Source organism: Pomacea canaliculata, linkage group LG5 (assembly GCF_003073045.1).
Source record: "Pomacea canaliculata isolate SZHN2017 linkage group LG5, ASM307304v1, whole genome shotgun sequence".
Taxonomy (NCBI): Eukaryota; Metazoa; Mollusca; class Gastropoda; order Architaenioglossa; family Ampullariidae; genus Pomacea; species Pomacea canaliculata.
In genome coordinates this window covers 11,289,387-11,309,016 of record NC_037594.1, presented here as the reverse complement: position 1 = coordinate 11,309,016, position 19,630 = coordinate 11,289,387, and the positions used below count along the sequence as shown (strand labels likewise).

The 19,630-nt window shown below is 43.1% G+C and overlaps 1 protein-coding gene across 6 annotated transcripts in view; it reads right to left on the bottom strand.

Moving 5' to 3' along the window:
* Window positions 1-19,630, bottom strand: part of LOC112565388 (1-phosphatidylinositol 4,5-bisphosphate phosphodiesterase epsilon-1-like) — an 85,699-nt gene that overhangs the window by 61,299 nt on the left and 4,770 nt on the right. For 4 of the 6 annotated variants that reach the window (XM_025240813.1, XM_025240816.1, XM_025240815.1 and 1 more), the window contains 2 exons: window positions 997-1,167; window positions 256-576 (listed from right to left, as the gene is read on the bottom strand). In XM_025240813.1, the coding sequence (XP_025096598.1) occupies window positions 256-576; window positions 997-1,167 (492 nt within the window). Of the gene's footprint in view, window positions 1-255; window positions 577-996; window positions 1,168-5,893; window positions 6,338-16,221; window positions 16,489-19,630 lie in introns of those variants that run through there. The other 2 variants (XM_025240821.1, XM_025240818.1) reach the window with 2 other exon arrangements.

Here is a 19,630-nt window from a genome sequence, read left to right as displayed (position 1 = left end):
CTTCTGTATTTGTCATCATCAGAAAGAAATATCAACCATACATGATGTCTTTGCCCTTCCCCCAGCTCTACTAACTTACAAAGTTAACAACAGCAACCTCCAGTCGAGACATTTATAATTTTTCAACATATTAAGACTTTTATAAACACTATTTTCACAAGGAATTTTACATTTTTTTTTTAACTGCAATATGGACGGCAAATACTTGCTACTTCCGCCTGCCTATCTATCCGAGTTCTCTCTGTGGTTACCTACCCTGATGAGCTCTTTCATCTTTTTGGAGGCCGTGAAGAGTGGAGGTAAGTAGCGCGTGACGTCCACCTCCTCCCCTGCACTCTCCCAGTCGCTGTCGCTGGCGCACAGGAGGGTGCGTGCCAGGCGGCTGCTCTTGCGGCGCGTGCTGGTGATGCGCTGCGCGCGGTTGGAGCGGATGAGCTCCTTCTTGCGGCGGAGGTTCTCCTGCCGCTCGGCGTCCCGGCCACGCATCAGCAGCGGCTCCTGCTCCGCCACGTGGGTGTTCGTGGGGAAGATCTGCTGGCGGTTGTTGTGCGGCGTGGCGTGAAAACTTTTGGTCATCTGAAAGGTCAAGAGTGGGTAAAACCTCATGTCTCCGGAATATAATTAAAACTGACCGGTATTGCATCAAAGAGCAAAAGTGGAATGTCAACTTTAAGTCGACACCCGGGGGAGCGTGTTCAAGCGGGAGAAAAAAAGACAAAATATGCATATAACTATAAACATATTTTTTGGAAAGAATAGAATAAATGTTTGCTCGCTCCCTCTCCGCAAACTTTAATTTGCAAAAATCCTTTTGCTTGAGAAATGAACACATTTGTATCTATACTTGTGTCGTCTGCTATTGAAAATAAGCGAAGAAAATCTAAAGCAAAAAATAAATAAATAAAAATCCCAAGATTGACATTCGTGGACAAAATCAAAATCTGTACAAACACTATAATCTCGGCACAATGTTTCCCCCACCAGAGTTATCCCCACCTCGTCGTCGTCGTCTGCCGCGTGTCTGTCGCTGAGCTTCGAGAGGCTGTCATCGTTGTCGTCGTCGTCCTCATCAGGCCACGCCTCCTCGATGTGCAGCTGGATGCTGGCCAGGGTCACGGCCTCCTCCTTGCTGCACGGCAAGTCTCCGCTCACAACGAGTTTCTGTAGCTGCGAAGCACAACCAAAAAAAAAAAGATTTATTTTCATCTTCTACTTTCATCCGAATGTTGAGGTACTCACCTATCAAACTACCCAATCTTTTCACCTTTGACTTTCGTGCCCGCTGCACTTACAGCAACAGTTCAAAGTCCGACGATTTATTTTGAAATAAAAGACCGGGACGGACACACAGCACACGGAGGGGCTTTCGTGCGATGAATACAGAAAATCCTGATTGTTCTTAAAAAAGTAATAAAATTTTGCTTCCTTTTCTCAGATAACAACTTTATTCACGAAACAGAAAGCGACCATGCCAGTGCTGTGACACTTCAAACAACGATCTGATGTCGCATTAAAGAGCAGGCCGATGAAGCAATGACACTGAATCAGTTGGTGTCACACACGCACCTTCACTGTGTCGGCAACTACAACAAAGCATACAAAAACGAGAATCGATGTTATCGGTCATGCAGTAACTACATTATTAATGTTCTGAGGGGACCCAAGTAAGACCGATGCGAGTGTAAAAACACGATCACACAAGTGGGTGGATGGGAGTGGAGAAGGGATGGGGGAGGCTATTATTTCGGAGGGTGTGCTGTTGCCATGTAGCTGATGGCTTCCTAGGGCGTCCACGTATCTGCCGTCATACTAAACCCATTTGTATTCCATTCGGCAGCCAGCCCACCCAGGCACACCATGCTTTTTCAAAGATTCTGTCCTGTCCACATGTCGATTAAAAAATACATTGTCTTCGATGCTAATTAGTCATACTAGGAGTCACGAGACTACGCGTGAAACACATCTTTGTTACAAAACTCGTTTGGTGTGAAGATGACTACTCCGCTCGCCCCTTCCCTGCATCGACTTGGGTCAGGGGGGAGGTTGGTATGCATCGAGTTGCTCCGTGCTGGAGGAGGAGGCTGGCACCGTTCGATATCGGACTGTACGTGGGATTCAGGGGTATCTTCGTTGCTATGGCAATCTCAGGTCTAGGTCGTCGGGGGAAATCACCAAGAGTAACGATGCTCTTCCTGGATCTGCCGGCAACCTGGTGGTCACCGGAGCGAGCAGGCGCGGACAGGCCTGTTATTTGTATATCTCTTTTTAAATAATGACAACAACACAACAACAACAACAACAAAAACGCTGGTGACCCCGGTAGACAATGGGCTGATTAATGGGGAACTGGGCGACCTGTTAAAACCACAGCATAACGAGGTGAATTCGGTTACGTCTACTGCTGGTGTTTTCAACGTCCATCAATTGCAAAAGAATGACTTTATATATATATATAGATAAAGAAGATATTTTCTACATCCCCATTTTGTCGTTGCTAGACGTGAAATACAAAACAAGCAGAGTGCGAGCAGCGTCGTTTAACGTTGATAGCGGCGGTTACATGCACCCGTGCACTTTACCTCTGCACGTGGGTGCATGCGTTTGTCGAGTGCTTATCTGCTGTTTTGCTGCCCCTGACGTTGTGCATGGTTCTCTGAAAGTTCATAGGTTCTGCATCACACAATTATACTCCGTGCCTCTAGGCGGGAATACAGCCAACGCTCAGTAAACGCTCGAAGGGTTCGAGTCTCAGAGAACACGCGTCGATGTGAGGAGGGAAGGCGGACCCAACAACATCAGCAAAGCTTCACCACAGTGTGACGTCGCGTGGTTGTGTGAAATCGTGATCACAGTGTGAAAAAGTGGCGAAGTGTGAAATTGCATCCCATATAGGACTCGCAGAGCAGTGTGAAATCGCGCCAAGGCGTGAAATCGCGTCAGTGTGAAACCAGCATCGTTGCTGTTCTAACGACTGGGTAATGGTGCTGCCACACTGTGGACGAAAAACAGTTTCAGAAACTGTTTCAGGAAACCAGTGCTTGCCAAAGCACGTGTGGCATCACTTTAAGGCTTATGCAAGAGATTATTTTCCCAAAGGTGGATGAATACCCTTTTGTGTTCTCGAGTTGAGATACACGTTCACAAACCTCACCACGATCAGAAATTCAAAGTCGTGACCTCTCACCCTGCCTAATTGACATACGATCCGAGATCTTTCAGCGGGTGCGGCCTTGGCAACATAATGTATCCATGTACAATGTACACCCCTGTGTCGCAGTGAGGATTAACACAAATATGTACTTTGTCTCACTTTTAAAATATTTAAATAAGATCCGTTTAATATTTATAAACCTATTTCAGTTTACTGTTAAGTACTAAAAAGAGAATTAGACTTTGCTGTCCTCTTGTAGCTTCGAACATTTGCACCAGCTTTTTAAAAATGCGATTCGCACGTTGAAGCCTTTGCTCTGTCGTTCCCGTTGGTGATGTCACAGCCATTTATCAGATGTGAATATTTCATCGCCTGAGGTATTCAACGCTGCAAAAAATCTGATGTTAGCATTCATAGCATGGAGTCCAAAACAGCTATTGCAACATCCGCCATCAACAGGCTTACAACGAACATTCGACATCCACCTTCTAAAGCCTGGCGCACACGTTGACACAATTAGTTTGAGAGATTGTAGACAAGATACATTTGAGCTTAGTCCAAACTGGTCTGCAGATGGCTGTTTTATTTTACAATATCTGTGAGGTTATGAGTCCAGCTTTGCTGTAGTAGGTCCGGTTTACCACTCCAGCTGAAGACTCCTTCCGCGTGTTCACTAGTTCAAACCTCTTCCAAGCCACGCAACTCGAACTGAAGAACATTAGACCACTCAACCACAGCCATATAAAAATACAGATTGAAACACATGTACAGCTGTGCACTCGAGTTCCACATCTCAGCTTTTCCTTTTACACTTGATGAACTCAAGAAGACCATCCAGTGATAGCTTTTAAATCCACTTTACTCTCCAGGTAAACATTTAGTGCTTGCCCGCCCGATCCGGGTACTCTAACTGTACAGCACACATATTACCTTTGAGTGTCCTGAAGGTTGTTAAATTATAAATTCTTCACTTGTGACCTCAGGGTCCTCTTCAGATTTATTCTGACTCTAGTGAAATATTGCCAAGATATATATTCCTAGAAATATCAATGTTCGTTAAGGCAAGACTGACGAAAACAGACAGACAGACAGACAGACAGACAGACAGACAGACTTCTTCCTTGCCAGCTTACAACAGACCTCAAATACTTTAAGCATTTCAGGTGTTCCCCTGTGGTACACTCTTTTGTCAGGTAAGAAAAACCTATTTATACTAAAAGCATTCTCAGGTGTCACCATTTACGCGTGGTCAGCCCTTGTTCTCATATATATATAATGTATACATACACACTCTCTCTCTTTCCGACGTTGGCAGGTAGCAACAAAAGCGTCTATTCACCTGGCTACCTGAGTATAGGTAGGTTTACATAGATATGTATCGACGATTATAATTCATCACCACCTGCAAAGAAAGCCAATGCATGTAAGTTCGAACGGAGGACAGTCACTGTTACATTCACCAAAGACCCCATTCAGGGGAGGACAACTCCAGTGTTGTGTCCGCCGCGACTTGCTGCCCTTGCCTGGGAACTCAGGCACCCGGCACAGACCTGTGGCCAAACACCGGGTTGATGTATACCCCATATTATGGCTGCTACCACAGGTCGTCAATCTTGCAATGCCAGTGTTTGCGGGTTTCGCTATCCCTGTGTCCACAGTCAGGGGACAGAATGTCTTCTCAAGGCCTGGGTCGCATGAACTCAGAAAAATTCTTTGTTTGCACACTACACAATGTTGGAGCGTGACAAATTAATATTCAGTGCCTTATCAGTGTGTCAACATGTGCTTGGGGTAGAGAGTGGGAAATAGGTGACGGGGAGAGAGAGAGGGCGGGGAACAAAGGTGTCAAGCCTTGAAATCATTCATTAGCCACGAGTAAAACAAACAAACAAACAATGAGCGGAAATTCCAAGTAACACGCACAGCGCGAGAACGAGTGAAGGTTGAACTCAGTCTTTGGAGGAATCATCAGTCCTCGCCCTCGGCAACAGCCACAGCAGAGTCAACAACAACCACCACGACTGTCATCACCAATGACAATAGCAACAACAACACGAAGTAACGGAACTATTAGACAACCGTTTCCATGTCAGAGGTCATATGCGAGATAAAGAGTAGTGTCCTTCCATGTGTAGTGAATGTGATGACAATAGTGTGTGTGACTTTTGTTTTCATCATGTCACAATAAAGTTCGAATCGCCAGAATTTTCTTGCCTTCAACACTGAAGTTTTGGTTCCTTTGTCGAATGACCCTTGTCTCATTCCTCCTATTGTTATAACAGATCTCACTTTGTGTATATTACATGTCATCACCTGAAAATTGTCGGCAAAGAATGAAGACAACAGTTTTTTTTTCTTAAAATACGATCGTGTATATGTCACTGGATGAGGAGAGGATGCAGGTGTTCTCTGTGTGTTTGTGCTAGCTAGTGTGTATTGTCATGTCATGTGGTATAGTTTTACAAAATGATCTGAGCATTGAATATTATGATTTATTTACATTCATTCAGTGGCCGCCAGACATGAAGCACAGTTTCCAGAACGTGAGGACTGAGACATCTAAGCGACACCTGTGGAAGGGTTAACCGTGTCAAACCCTCTTCTGAACAGGTACATGGGAGTGGTACGACATTGTAGACTCTATCAGGTTAACCGGGATAAGGTTTGATAGCGCAGACGATTGCTCCTATGACCACAGAAAACACAAACATTTCATACACACAGGCTGGCCTCAGGACTTACCTCATCCATGAACTGTATTCTTTCTCTCCGCGGGTGGAGACACCACACATCGGTTACGACAAGCCGGATGACTGAGCAGCAGTAGACGACACCATCAGCGGTCCACGACGCATGGCGATTCTACGGCGCAGGTAACAATCACAGGTGTAGCGGGCTGTGCGCAGGCATGGGGACGAGTGAGGTTCGCAGCCCACCTGCCCCGCGCCCTCCCAACCGGGTCAAGTTTAGGCGCTAAAAGAAACGGGTGCAGGTGTCCGCCAAGCCTCGCGAGAACATCACCTCTACCTGCTCCAGCTCGCCAGGAAATGCACAAGAAAACTGGCTTCGTGTTCTCGATCGTCTTGGAGTCTATCACTCATCACCCCGGGTGCAGCCCCCCGACGAGAGAGAGAGAAAGATCGCCTGCCAGGCCTGACGCACACCTGAGTGCAAAGTAAATCGACGCCAGGAGCGGCGGGTGGCAAAACTGTCGACCTTTGCCCCCTTAAGGTTCTGCAGGTAGAGAAGCGAGTCACCAAATCATTTCCAGTCCAAGACGGTGAAGCTAATTTCTTTGAACTCGTTGACTTACAAAAGGTGATATTTCCAAAACACCTGTCACCTCCTTGCCAGTCACATCTTTATTTATTTATTGCCAGGCCATAGTGAGGGTAATTGATAAGAAGTTAAGCCTGACTGTACTTTTTTTTAAAAAATATAATGTAAATATGGGTACGACATTAAAATGGAAAAAAAAAACCAAAAACCACTTGAACCAGGTTGTGTCTCTGGTTAACATTCTGTTTCCACCTGACGTGGCAAGTCAATTAGTAGCACCCGGCGCAAGCCGTGCACTGACATAAGCATCCATAGATAACAGACGACAAGGTCCTGCAATGAACTCAATGACCTCAGTAAATAGGAAGTACCGCGGCAAGAGTTTCCCGATACTAGCCTCTGGTCATCAAAGCTGGAAAGATGTTCATCATCACACATACGACACGCAATCTGCTTACAGCGGCATAAAACAAATCACGTGACACTTTGTAAGTCCCCCTCCCTATAGGTTCCCTCCCTCAAGGTGCTTGCTTTTTCGTCTCGGCACCAGTTTAAAGGTACAAAGCCCATCATAGTGAGAAGTCCTACGAGTGTAAGTAAAATTCGATTTGCATGTGTTCGTGTGTGTGTGTTCGTGTGTGTGTTCGTGTGTGTGTGTGTGTCTGCGCTCAAGGGAGGCGATCAGTTACACGTACACTGCTCATAAAGTTCAAAGGAGCAAAGCTTATGAGTAATGTTATAAATACGCGTTCACTTCAGGTACACAGGGAGTCTGAAGCATCCCCGTAGGCAAATGTGATGTATCGCTACCTGTGACAATGAAGGTGTGTTAACACGAGGGTTGTATTGAGATTACGGTCGTTATGACGACGGCCATACTTACTTCGTCTTTCTTCCTATCAAGTAGCTAGACATGCTATCTTCAAGTCAGTGTTTGTGCTTCGTTTTATCTTTGATGATGTGATAGAGTTTATGTATATCATTTAATACGTGACAATAAACATCAAATCCGTGTTCTAAATGGCATACACTTGTACAAGGGCCTGTATCTCGATCAACACACATACATACACACGCGCACAAACAGATAAAATAAATCTTGGAATTATTGTCGTGATGTTATAAATTTTCCGGATTTGAGATTCACAAGTTACTGTATATAACAACACAGCAGTGTGGTCAGGGAGCATTGGGATGTTGTTGTTTATTTAACAAACTCGAATTTTAGACTGCAAGCAATAGAAGGACAATAAAGTGTTAATGATTCACGTCTCCGGCAACTTAACCTACTGAGCAGCTCTCTGTCTCTGTCTCTCTGTCTCTGAAAGGCGATGAGAAAATAAGCAGAAGTGTGCCCTGAGGCAGGTGACGCCACCTGATGAACAGCGATAACCTCTTCAGGTTTTCGATGATAAAAAGAAGAGAGGGAGGTGAGGTAAAACTGGGGACTGGTCGGCGACCTGAGCTGTGGTAGACAGGCGATGAGAACAGGCCCCGTATGCATGAAAATCGACTGAGGATAATTCCAAGTAGCTGCTAGTCCCGGAAAGCTAGTCGGGACCTACTCCCGATTACGGTCTCTCCGGATTCCGCATGCACGAAGCGCTACTCGCCCTCAACTAGCTCTCCGGGCCTGGCTGCGGGAAAACCCGGTGGTTGTCAGTGGAGGTGAAGGAGGCTAACTACTTCCTATCGTCACCTCGTTCTTTCCTTACATCGAACTGTCGTCTTTGAGGTCCCACCTACTTAATTAGCAAGTCATTGTCTAAATGTTAGGTATTTGACCCTGTTGTAGTGAGTCAAGTGACTCAGAGTGTGAGGCAGCGATCTCTCACCTTGGTGTGTTTGCGTGGTTACTAGCGGAGACAAAAAAAGTAAGAAAATAAACAAAGGGGCTGGTGAAAGGATTTGTCAGAGAGTAGACGGGATGTCAACTACCAAAGGGAGTTGTATCTTGTGACTATATTACATGTGCAAAAGTTTAAAATGTTCAAGAAATAAACATATGGGCAAGGCGTTCCGCCATTGCTTGTAGAAATCTCCCTCAAGCATCCTGTTTTATTTGGTAATCACAGTCACAGTCATAACCTAAAAAAAAAAATTCATGAGGAGTCAACATGCAAAAGGTGAATACCTGCATGTGGGTTGGCACTAGAAGTGCCCTGAGTGCAAAGACAAATGAAGAGCCTTAAGCCTTGAAATGTAAATATTGACAATATATAGCCTGTGTTTAGTCAAAGGTTGTGTTTAATTCGTTACATTATTACACAGATAATCAAGATGATGTATAATTTAACAGTTGAAAGCAAGTGACTATTTAGTATACACACATCGATAGAGGAGTTCATTGCATTTACAAAGTGTCTACACACATGCTAAACACACAGAGTGGCATTTAGAGAGGGCAACATTGTAGTTTATGTCATTGACCAATGACAACCATTAGAAATACCAGAGGTTAACTTTAAGTCTGCTAAGTTACAAAGCAAGTGCTCAGTTACAAAACAAAGTGGTACATCATAAAAAAAATGAATGGCTTCATAAAAAAAATCCTAGTTTCCTACATCTATTCTAGGAATATATGCATCTATTCTAGGACCATACCCTTCACACTCACTCACCTTTCACTTAGTATTCAGCAGTTGAAATGATAAAGGAAATGATTTTGTGTATATATATATTTATTGCTTCTGCACTTATGGAATAGCATTAGGTTTGCCTCAATTTAATAAAACAAGTTCTGCACCGACATGTTCAGATATTGAGTAAATACCAATTTCCTGCAATTTACTAATTGCAACAAAAACCCAAATTCTTCTGCTTGACACCAATGATCTTATAACTAACATGGGTAATTTTGTTCAAGCTGTTCCTATCATGGGCAGACAAGCACATCATTTGTCATGTTTAACCAGTGCTTGTATTTGTGGGCATTTGATTTTATAACCTTTTACTTTAAGAATTCTTGAAGAAACAATTTGTGTAATCTAGCACTTTTTGACTTGGTTCATTCCTTACATCTTCACCAGTGCACTTAGTTCATGTTTTTCAGAGTGTCATCAGTTTGTGAAGCTTATGATTCAAGAATCTTTATTTTTTTCACCCTTTCAAGGGTCTATAGAGATATTCACACGCATTACTATATATCTTACATGCAATATCCCTCACACTTACACACATTCACTGGTCAGTTTGTAACAGTTAATACATTAAAAGCTAATTTTTTGCCTCACTCACTTGTTCTTTCCTTCTTCTAGCAATCTAGCCCTTTAATGCAAATTGCATCACAGCATGTGTAATCAAATAAATCAAAGTATATAAACACATGTACACAAGCAAAAAGTTTTGGAGGGAATGTTTCTGCCCCTCCATTTCATTCTTACCTAAACACAGATATATACACATACATTCTTACTTATATCTGCATACATATCTAAAATCCCCCCCTTACACATTTACTCACTGAGGCTTATATATACACAAGCCACATGCACACACACACACATATATATAAACCTCCCCGACACACACACCTACTCATATCAGTATATAACGCACACACATTTGCTTATGCATACATGTGTAACCCCCACCCACCCACACACACAGCCTTATATCTGCTTATATACATAGATGTAAACCCCCCATGCACATACACTCATCTCTGCTTTTATATATATACATGTAACCTCCTTTACACACTTACTCATATCTGCACATATATATTTATCTAATACCTCCTGACACACACACCTACTTACTCATACGTGTATATACAGTGGAACCTCGGTTAGCGAACGCCTCGGATAGCGAATATTTCGGTTAACGAACAAAAATTTCGTTAAAAGTTTGTCTCGGATAGCGAACAAAATTTCGGATAACGAACAGCCACGTGAACCTCACGTGACCGACCAGCATTTCATCATTCGCGCTCGAGACAAAGTTACGATCGGTCGTTCCTTATCTGTGCGCATCCTTCTTATTTAGTGATTTTTATTTTTTTTTAGATTAAGAGCAATTAATAGTAGTGAGGTAATGACAAGGAAGCGGCCAACAAATAAATTGAAAAAGGAAATGATTTCAAAGTATGAAGGTGGCATGCGTCTGTCGGATATGTGATGTCGTATTGCTGAAGAGTTTTACAAAAAAGTCAGAAGGAACAGACACTGGACAAGTTTTTTTCCTTTAACCTCAAAGCTACAGAAAAGGGAAGTCACCCTCGATTTTACAATGTCACGTGTGCTCATCGAGGGGGAATCAAAGCAGTAATTCCACCCCTTCCTCCCCACCCTTGCTTCCACCACGCCGTCAAAACGGAAAGTTTTCTGATTTTTAAATGCTTTCGTTAATGTTTTGATGTTTATTTAACTCCATTTATATTGCATTATAGCTGTTCTCATTAAAACAAATACCTATATAGCCTGTAACTTTCAAATTTTCAAATATTAGCGAGTCAACAGGGGCTGGGAACCAATTAAATCTATTTCCTTTATTTCTTATGGAAAAAATTGTTTCGGATAACGAACATTTCGGATAACGAACAGCTTTCCAGAACGGATTAAGTTCGTTAACCGAGGTTCCACTGTATATTTAAAAATAATCCTGCTACACACAGTCTCATGTCTGCTTATGTATATATATACGTAAACATCCACACGCACACATCTGCTTATATATATATATCCCCCCAACACACACACATACTCATGTCTGCCTATATACATATGTATATAATCCACAGACACATGTATCTGCATCTACATAAAATATCCCCCCGACACATTCCCCCTACTCACTCATATTAGCATATATAAATATAATTCCCCTCCACTCATACACACTTGTTTCTGCTTATGTATGCAGGTGTAGTCCCACCCCACACAGCCTCATATCTGCTTATATATATATACACCACCCACACACACCTACTCACTCATATTGCATATATATAATCCAACTACGCACACACACAAACAGCCTCATATTTGCTTATTTATAACCCTGGCACACATAGTCTCTATATCTGCTTTATATAATATATCTGCATATATAAAATACCCCCTGACACACACACACACCCTACGCACTCATATTGCATATATATATATAATCCCCCTCTCCCTACATATCTATAATATATTTTAATGCCTCCCCAACACACACATCTGCTTATATATGTAAATCTCCCCACATACATATATTTGCTTATAGATATACTACCCACATCCACACATGCATATACTCATATTTACTGATATATAAATATGTAAACCTCCCGCCTCCACACACTTAATTCTTCTAGATTACCGTCCTAAGTAAACAAACTTAGCTCATCTAATAAGGGTCTGTTTATTTGTTGATTAGAGTTGAATAGATAATGAAATTACAAAGTATGTAGAGCCTTTCATTTCTAGGGTTTCATTTTGTCTACATGTTTCTTGTACACATGTTTTGTACTGTAGGTTTGTTTTGCAATACTTCATGTGTGGTGCATTCAGCAAACATTTACACAGCGCCTTACAAATTCAAGTATTAATATTTATGGATAAGTTTACTTTATTTTTCATTGGAGTCTGAAATCAAGTTGCTGTCGATTAAATCCAAGTATTAAGACATTCACAGGCCCGATGTGTCTGCATGTCTTTGTCTTTTCAGCACAACCTTGATCCAGGTAATGAAATTCCTTTAGGGGCTCGCCGATGCAAACCATTGGTGATTCTCCCACCAGTACTAATAACAGTCGATTTGTCTACATCAGTGAATTCTCCATACACTTCTTGAAAGTTTGATATTGTGGCAAAATATCGTAAAGTGATGAAGCACTTGTAGTGACGATGTTAGTGTGCCTTGCCGACTGTGACAGCGATCTTCGCATGCCACTACAGCGGTCATCGCTAGAATGTTCTCTCGTCTAAAAATGAAGTTTGCAATACAGTTTTTAATTCATCCAACACTTCAAACGGGTGCGATCTGTCACCAAACACCGATTTCGTCTCGACAATCGACGTTGTTGCTAGTAAACACAGTGAAGGCCGCCATTTTTCCGCCCGGATAGCGAGTTACACAGCCCCGGGACCGCCGATAACTTTATACGCGAGAAGCCAGACCGGACAGCTTCTCCGGGCTCTCGTGCATACGAATTTTTCGCTCCTATCCACCCGGATGAGCGTTATTACCGATTAGACCCCTTCTCCGGTCTACATGCATACGGGGCCAGATGACACAGACAGCAACAGGCAGACGGCAGGACAGGTGAGTTCAGCGACGCGTGACGAAGTCAGTCCCACAAGAGACAATCGTCTTTAGTCCCACACTCAATCCGTCAGTGGGCGACTTGTCCGTCCCTGACTCTAGGAAGCGGTCCGGTAACATAGCAGTAAGACTGCAGTGATGACCGAAAGGTCCAGGATTCAGATCCCGTCTCGGGACACGAGAGATAGAACATAGAAGTTAAAGAAATGTTTTACAGATACACCGTCTGTTGATGTGAGTAGAGGGGACAAGAAAGAAAATATAAATATATAGGAGAGAACAAGTGAGCGAAGAACATTTTCTACAATAAACTGTAGTGTTTGGCGTCTCTAAAAGACTGGAGTGACCGGGAATTCATCATTTTATTCAGTCACACGGACTCTCAATCCACACTTCAGTCAACCAGCAAATCATTTCATTTGTTGTCGTACCCGGAACACGCCGACAGAACGGACAGAAGGACGGGTACAACACTTGTTTTGCAGTAAACATTAGCAACGTCTTGTAGTTTCTGGTCGGGAAGAGATCACCTGGTCGTTACACTCCGGTGCACAGCGACAGGTGAAAAGCTTCTTGTACTTTCATGACACCCTAGCCCGTCCTTCACCCAGTATCTCGTGTATTGTACCCTTTTTCTGTGTGTATGTACCCTAACAAAACCCTCCCGCCATGAGAGTCAAGGGTGTTTGTTGTTGTAAAGGAATGTAAAGTCAGCTTTGGGTGGTGAAGAAACACGCACACGAACACATGAACACAATCTCACTCTTTCTCCTTGTCAGAGAGAAGGGGTAGTGAGGTGTGTATGTGTATGTGTACGGGTGTGTGTATGCTCTTGGGGTGAGAAGACTGCATGTGGATTTTGTGTTGTTTACAATATACTTCCTTAAACACTGTTTACCTCCCTCTCTCTCTCTACAAGGTGTATGGAGAATATCTGATATAAACGGGTTCATTGTTGCTGTCAGTGAATGACTAGACCGGCCTAGTGACCTACAGTACTTTCATGCCCTGGACTTCTGAAAGTAGTGGAAATGAAATAATTTGGCAGTCGACAGTAGAGTGGATGTGGCTGCTCGCTCTCCGCCCTTTGTAGGTTGTCCCTTTTGAACGGAAATTCTCCAGACAACAAAGGAGATGTGGTAAAAGTAATTTCTAGCGAGTTCACCAGACAACAGCGTGGTTGTAGCATGTGTCATTTCAAAGGAAAATTTTCCATACCACAGAAATTATGCCACGAACGACATTTGTAGGGGCATTTCCAGGGCAAAATACTTTTTTCCTAAATAACATTTCTGAAAAAATTGCTTTCGTAACTATTATCGACAAAGAGCTCCCCTTGCTTACTGTCTATACCGTTGCTGATCCACTCAGACATAAATTATGGATATTATTATGATTAATAGCACAGACGTACAGGAATAAACACAAAATCTGGTACTGTACACAAATGTGTAACATACTAATGGAGTAAAGAAAGAGTCCGCCCAGCTGGTGACAGTCATCGTCCACAGTAGTCACGTGGTCTGTTGTACATCCCGCCGCCACACGCTCACCCAAAAAACTCTTCCGTCAGTATTTCGCGGTCTGTCGGTCTGTCTGCACGCCCCCAGCGGTCTGCTGCACGCACGAGCGTGGGGAGGGGGAGTAAAGGGGCGCAACACAGCCCCACGGCGGAAATGAAGTCCAACACATCACGTGACGTCAGAGCTATGCACGCGGCAGCGAGCGGGAGCCACTTTAACCTTTTCACTGCCGGAAGGCCAGGGCCACAGCGTTCCGCCGACGAAACGAGACTTCGGGCGAGTGGTAAGATGAAACACGTTTAGACACCCGGGGTACAGGACTGAACACGGCACTGAGCTACAGCTGAACACACTATTCAATGTCGGACAGACGTTCAAGACGATGTGTCGGTCATGCTACGGCATGTAACAAATTTTTTTAATAAAACCCGTTAACCCGGGGTGCTTCAATGGAAACCGGAAGAGGTTCTGAAACATTTACAGCAATGAGTTCTGGGGTGGGACGGTGGATCAACATCGGAATACAGTAAACCAGGTCGGCTACAATATGACATCACAATATAGGAAATGATGTCACCATCAAGCAAATGACGTCATCATAATTACGTACTGATGTCACCATCAAGCAAATTGACATCATAATTACTGACGTCACCGTACAGAGAAACTTACGTCAATACGCAGACCTGTTCCTTGGACAAAATATGGCCGACCAGAAGGCGAAGTAAAAAAGAAATCCAGACGGACACCATCCAAAATCCATTAATTCAGCCAAACGTGAAAAGCAGCACCGGAACCACACTGATATTACTACGTCATCACTTAACTGTGATTGTTTTCATGGTAAACTGCTGTGTCATCCTTTGTAAACAGGTGAAGTTAAATTGAGATCGGAAAAGCAGCTGCTTGACCAGTTTTATCATCTTCTGGGACAACTCCATGTATGAGTTGTCTGCCCAAGTGAGCCGTTGTCCTGGCAGCAGTGACAGGGTTAATGTAAGTTTGACTTCATCACTGAGTCATTTAGTGTGGCGACGAGAACACATCGTTTTTTAATGAAGTTATTGCAGGATTCTGTCCTTGTTTTGCATTATTGTTATTACATTCACATCAGAAATTGGTTTTCAGGTAAAACAATGCATCAACAGCAGACAGAATATTGCAACAGTTAATCGAGACCATTTTTTTCCCGAAAGAAACTCAGGTCGAACATGTCAAACGCCTTATTTACCAGTCACTGCCTGCTTGGCAACCACCGAAATGTTCATCTCAACGCTGTTTGGTGTTAGAGGTTAGAGGATGAAGACTGAATCTTTAAAGGAAAAAGCAAGTTTGGTGGCAAATGGGTTTAAATAATACTGATGTTCTGAAAAGTTTCCATTACAAATTTCGGGTTTCAAATAATACAAATGATGAGCCTATTTAGCTGAGCCTATGTTCTCGAAAACCCAGAAGTATGAAAGTAGTTACCTTACCAAATGGATTCGATGACATTATTAATAACCAAACATAGAGACCTCCCTCTATCGCCAGAGAGAAATATTTGTGATTGTTTGCCAACCCGAAAGCTTGAGTGGGAAAGATTCAGAACGACAATGTTTATAGTTAGGTCTCAAATGGTGTTTGACTTGCCGTCTCCTAGGATCTACCTAACCGTGCATAACGAATATGCGACTACATAATTAATAGACTCATCACGACGACATTTGATGTTTTTGTCGTGAGTGGCACAGGTGTCCGGTTGGTGTTGACTTGAACTACGATTGCTACACTTTGCTACTGTTAGGTCTTTGCCAGGTCTACGTACCCTCGGTATCCATGACACGAAACCAAAAACCACGAAAGAAGTGTGAAGGAGGTAAAGAACGAGACATGAGTGTTTGTAATGAGAGAGTTGGAGAGAGAGGTTTGTGAGTGGTAAATGAAAGAAAGACAGGAAGACGGACGACCGACGATTTCGTTGAAATCAATAGAAGTAAACAGTCAGAGGTAAACAACTATTAAGCTCTTACTCACCAAGGCGAGCGCCTGCGACTCATACGCTCCTGGCTGCAGCAGCAACACGTGCGGCACTGCAGGCTGCAGCACAAACACTACGTCACAAGCAAAGGGCACTGCATGGCCGGTGCTCACACCAGATCCGCCTCGGATCTGTAGGCACGTCACATCGACACTCACACCTTTACCGCACCAGCAGTCATACGGACATCCGCCGGCCTTCTAATACCTTTCAGAGAACAACATCAGGCGTTTGGTCACCGACATAACGAGGTTATAATACCGTGATGATGACTCTGTTGCTGTCTTCCTTGGAAGACAAGAGTGAGAAGAAAACTTAGTTGAGAGGAGAAGAGTGGTGGCAGCTGACCAAATTGGACGTAAGGTGACTGCTGTCATGGCAACTGGTGAGTGTGTGTTTGATTGGAAATTCGAGCTTCAATTAGAAATGAATATACATGGGAAATACAAAGGTAAAGACAAAGAAAGGGAAAGAGCAGCATCAGAAAATTAGAATGTTTTATCCATGTGACAGATGACATGCCATCTGGTAGGATGTCTGACAGACTACTTTCCGAGATTCAAACCCCAACTACGTAGTAAGTGAATCTGATACAACAATAGAATCGTGTAATATATCGTAGCTATGTCATTATCTTGAATGTGAAATGAGAAACCTGTTTTAATAAAAGTACTTATTAGTGAAAAGAAGTACCAGGTGAACGGGAAGAAAAAAAGTATCGATACTTCACAGAGTAGGTTCCACAGTTCATATCCAACGCAAACTCTTACAGAAGTCTGGACCTTTCGTCGTCTATAATTATGTCACCCAGAGAATCCTGAGAGCCCACGAGGTATTAATCTTTTCTTGTGAAGTCGCTGGTTTTACAGATGTTACTAGTAAAACATTTATTATATACGTGATCAATCTCGACGCATGCGCAGTTACATCATGTTGAATAACTAATGACAAATTCAGCAAAATTCAAGCTTTTTTTTTTATCCCGGACGATTATTATTTTCATTTAAAAAACCGAAATATTATAATTATTTAGATTTACTAGCTCATTTAAATTTGTGTTGTGTGTCGTCGTCTTCTTACCTGCTGTCCCTCTATGGCTCTTGTATCCATTATCTGTGCAATTGTCACATCCGTCTCTAATCCGCGTTTTGCAATCAGTTACCGTGACTTCTGGAGCTGCATATGATTATCCTTGCCAGCCTTTCAAAAAGAAGATTCCAGAAATTTTACGACGACGGCGCGCCGATATTTCTATTTCTCAGACATGTGCGATGGCTAGCAGGCTGTTGGGAACTTTCGCACCTACACACTGTTCCTTTGTCCTGCACATGTTCTCATCAGTGTCACTCTCTTCCCGTGCAAGAAGTGCACTCGTACCCATCCTCCACAATCCATGCAACATTTCCTGTCGGGTCTATATTTGCTTCACGCTTCACGCCACCCATTCATCGTTGAACAACGCAAAATGAAACATATTGAGATGACAACGGCTGTGTGGAGGTATGTGCGCCCACTTTCTTCTCGTCCTTCGACTTGTGACTGGATGATCAGGAATCCACGGAATTTCAATGTCCACACACACACACACACTGACATTAAGAACTGCAGACAGTGAGTGCACCTTAAGAAGTTCAAAGTTTGGTCCTCAGCTTCCCTCTCTGTGACGAGCCACTGAAGACTGCGACCCGACTCAGCAAAACACGAGTTGTCCACTGCCCGGTGAGAAGGAACGCAATATGGCGCACAGCAAAAACAAAAATAATGATAATAATAATAAAAGAGGAGGAAGGCGGAAGTGGCGATAATTGAATAAAAAACAGGTTATTACCTGACGGACCAGGCCGCATCGAACGCTGACGGCCGTGGCTTCCTGTTGAGTGATTGACCAATCAAAATGTTCCGGCTGCGCATGCGTGGCCCGGACAGCAACGGCGAGAAGACCCCAACGCCGATCGTTCACTGTCCAGAAACAACTGCCGCCACTACCACCACTACCCCCCCACACACAACCACCACCAATCCCCACCTTTCCAATCCAGACCCCACCTCCCAAATTCTTTGACATCACACAAGGTACGAAAGTTGTCATCTGTATTCCATATTTCTTCCTCCTCCTCATCATCATCATCATTTACTTAAATCGTTATTTTCTTCTACCATTCGTCTACAAAATGTTCCTAGTGTAATCACTTGGATGACTGACCCCCTGTAGTTTTACCTGGCGAATATGTTGGGTTTTTTTCAAAAAATGGTTTCATCATCAAGAAGAGGAATACGATGAACCAGGATGGAAGAGATCGATTAGTGGGCGCAAGCATCTCCTCCCTGCAAGAAGTGAACGCAGTGCATCGGTCTTGTACTGAAGTCTTGTATCTGCCACCTAGCGACACAGTGGACTGTCTGCACGTGTGTTCCGGTCAATAAGAAACTAGAGGAGGGGAGTGATGAGAGCTACAGAACCATGGCGAACACCAGACAAGGACAAGAAAATCTGAATAACAATGAATGCAACTGTCGGAAAAAAAATCGACCAAGCACATTCCGAAGCACAAATATGCAACCCCTTGCTTTCAAATCGTTATTGTAGTTCGCATTACACCCACAGTCTCCCTCTTTGTCTCAGCGTCCTTCAGCATGAGGGTCAGAGGTCAAGTACGTTTAAAACTTTGACTGCGCTCAATGCCACATCTGCAAGTAAAGATCTGGTTTGTCGCCCACGTGACCTGCATGTAAACATTGCACGAACAATGCCTCAAAGATTCGAGAGCTAAGGATAGTTACCTTAAATATTATAATGGGCCAATTCGAGCTAAGGTTCTCTAGAGTTCACGAGGTTTTATAGTTCTGCCTGGTTTTCATGACTGGGTCCCAAGCCATCAAAAAAAAAAAAAAAAAAAAAAAGGATTTGCACCACACTAGCATTGAAATGTCCTTTTCCAGTCTGGGTTTTTCACATGATGGGACTGAACGCTGTATTAAATAATTCTTTTTTATGTTGTGGAGATACAGGACAACAAAATGTTACAACGCACACAAAGAGGTTTAAAAATCCCACGAATGGACCAATGGCGCTGAGAGCTCTGTCACTGCCTGTCAATGTTTTGACCTCTTTGTGTTCACAAATATATTTGCAGGATTGTATTTCAAGACAAGTGATTATTTTTTAAAAAATATTTTTCTAGACTGGAAGAGACGTTCTCTCCTAAAAATAGTCTCGTTACAAGTGTGTGTGTGTGGTTTGTAATGGCGTCTGTGCATGTATGTCAAACGTCAAAATATTTTGATAATAAACAGTGTGTTTACTAAGGACTCTAACCAAATCCAGGCTCACCACGTTTGACAAAGAAGAGAAATTGAAACTAGGTTAAAGTATACAATAATACATGATATCCAATGATAACTTAT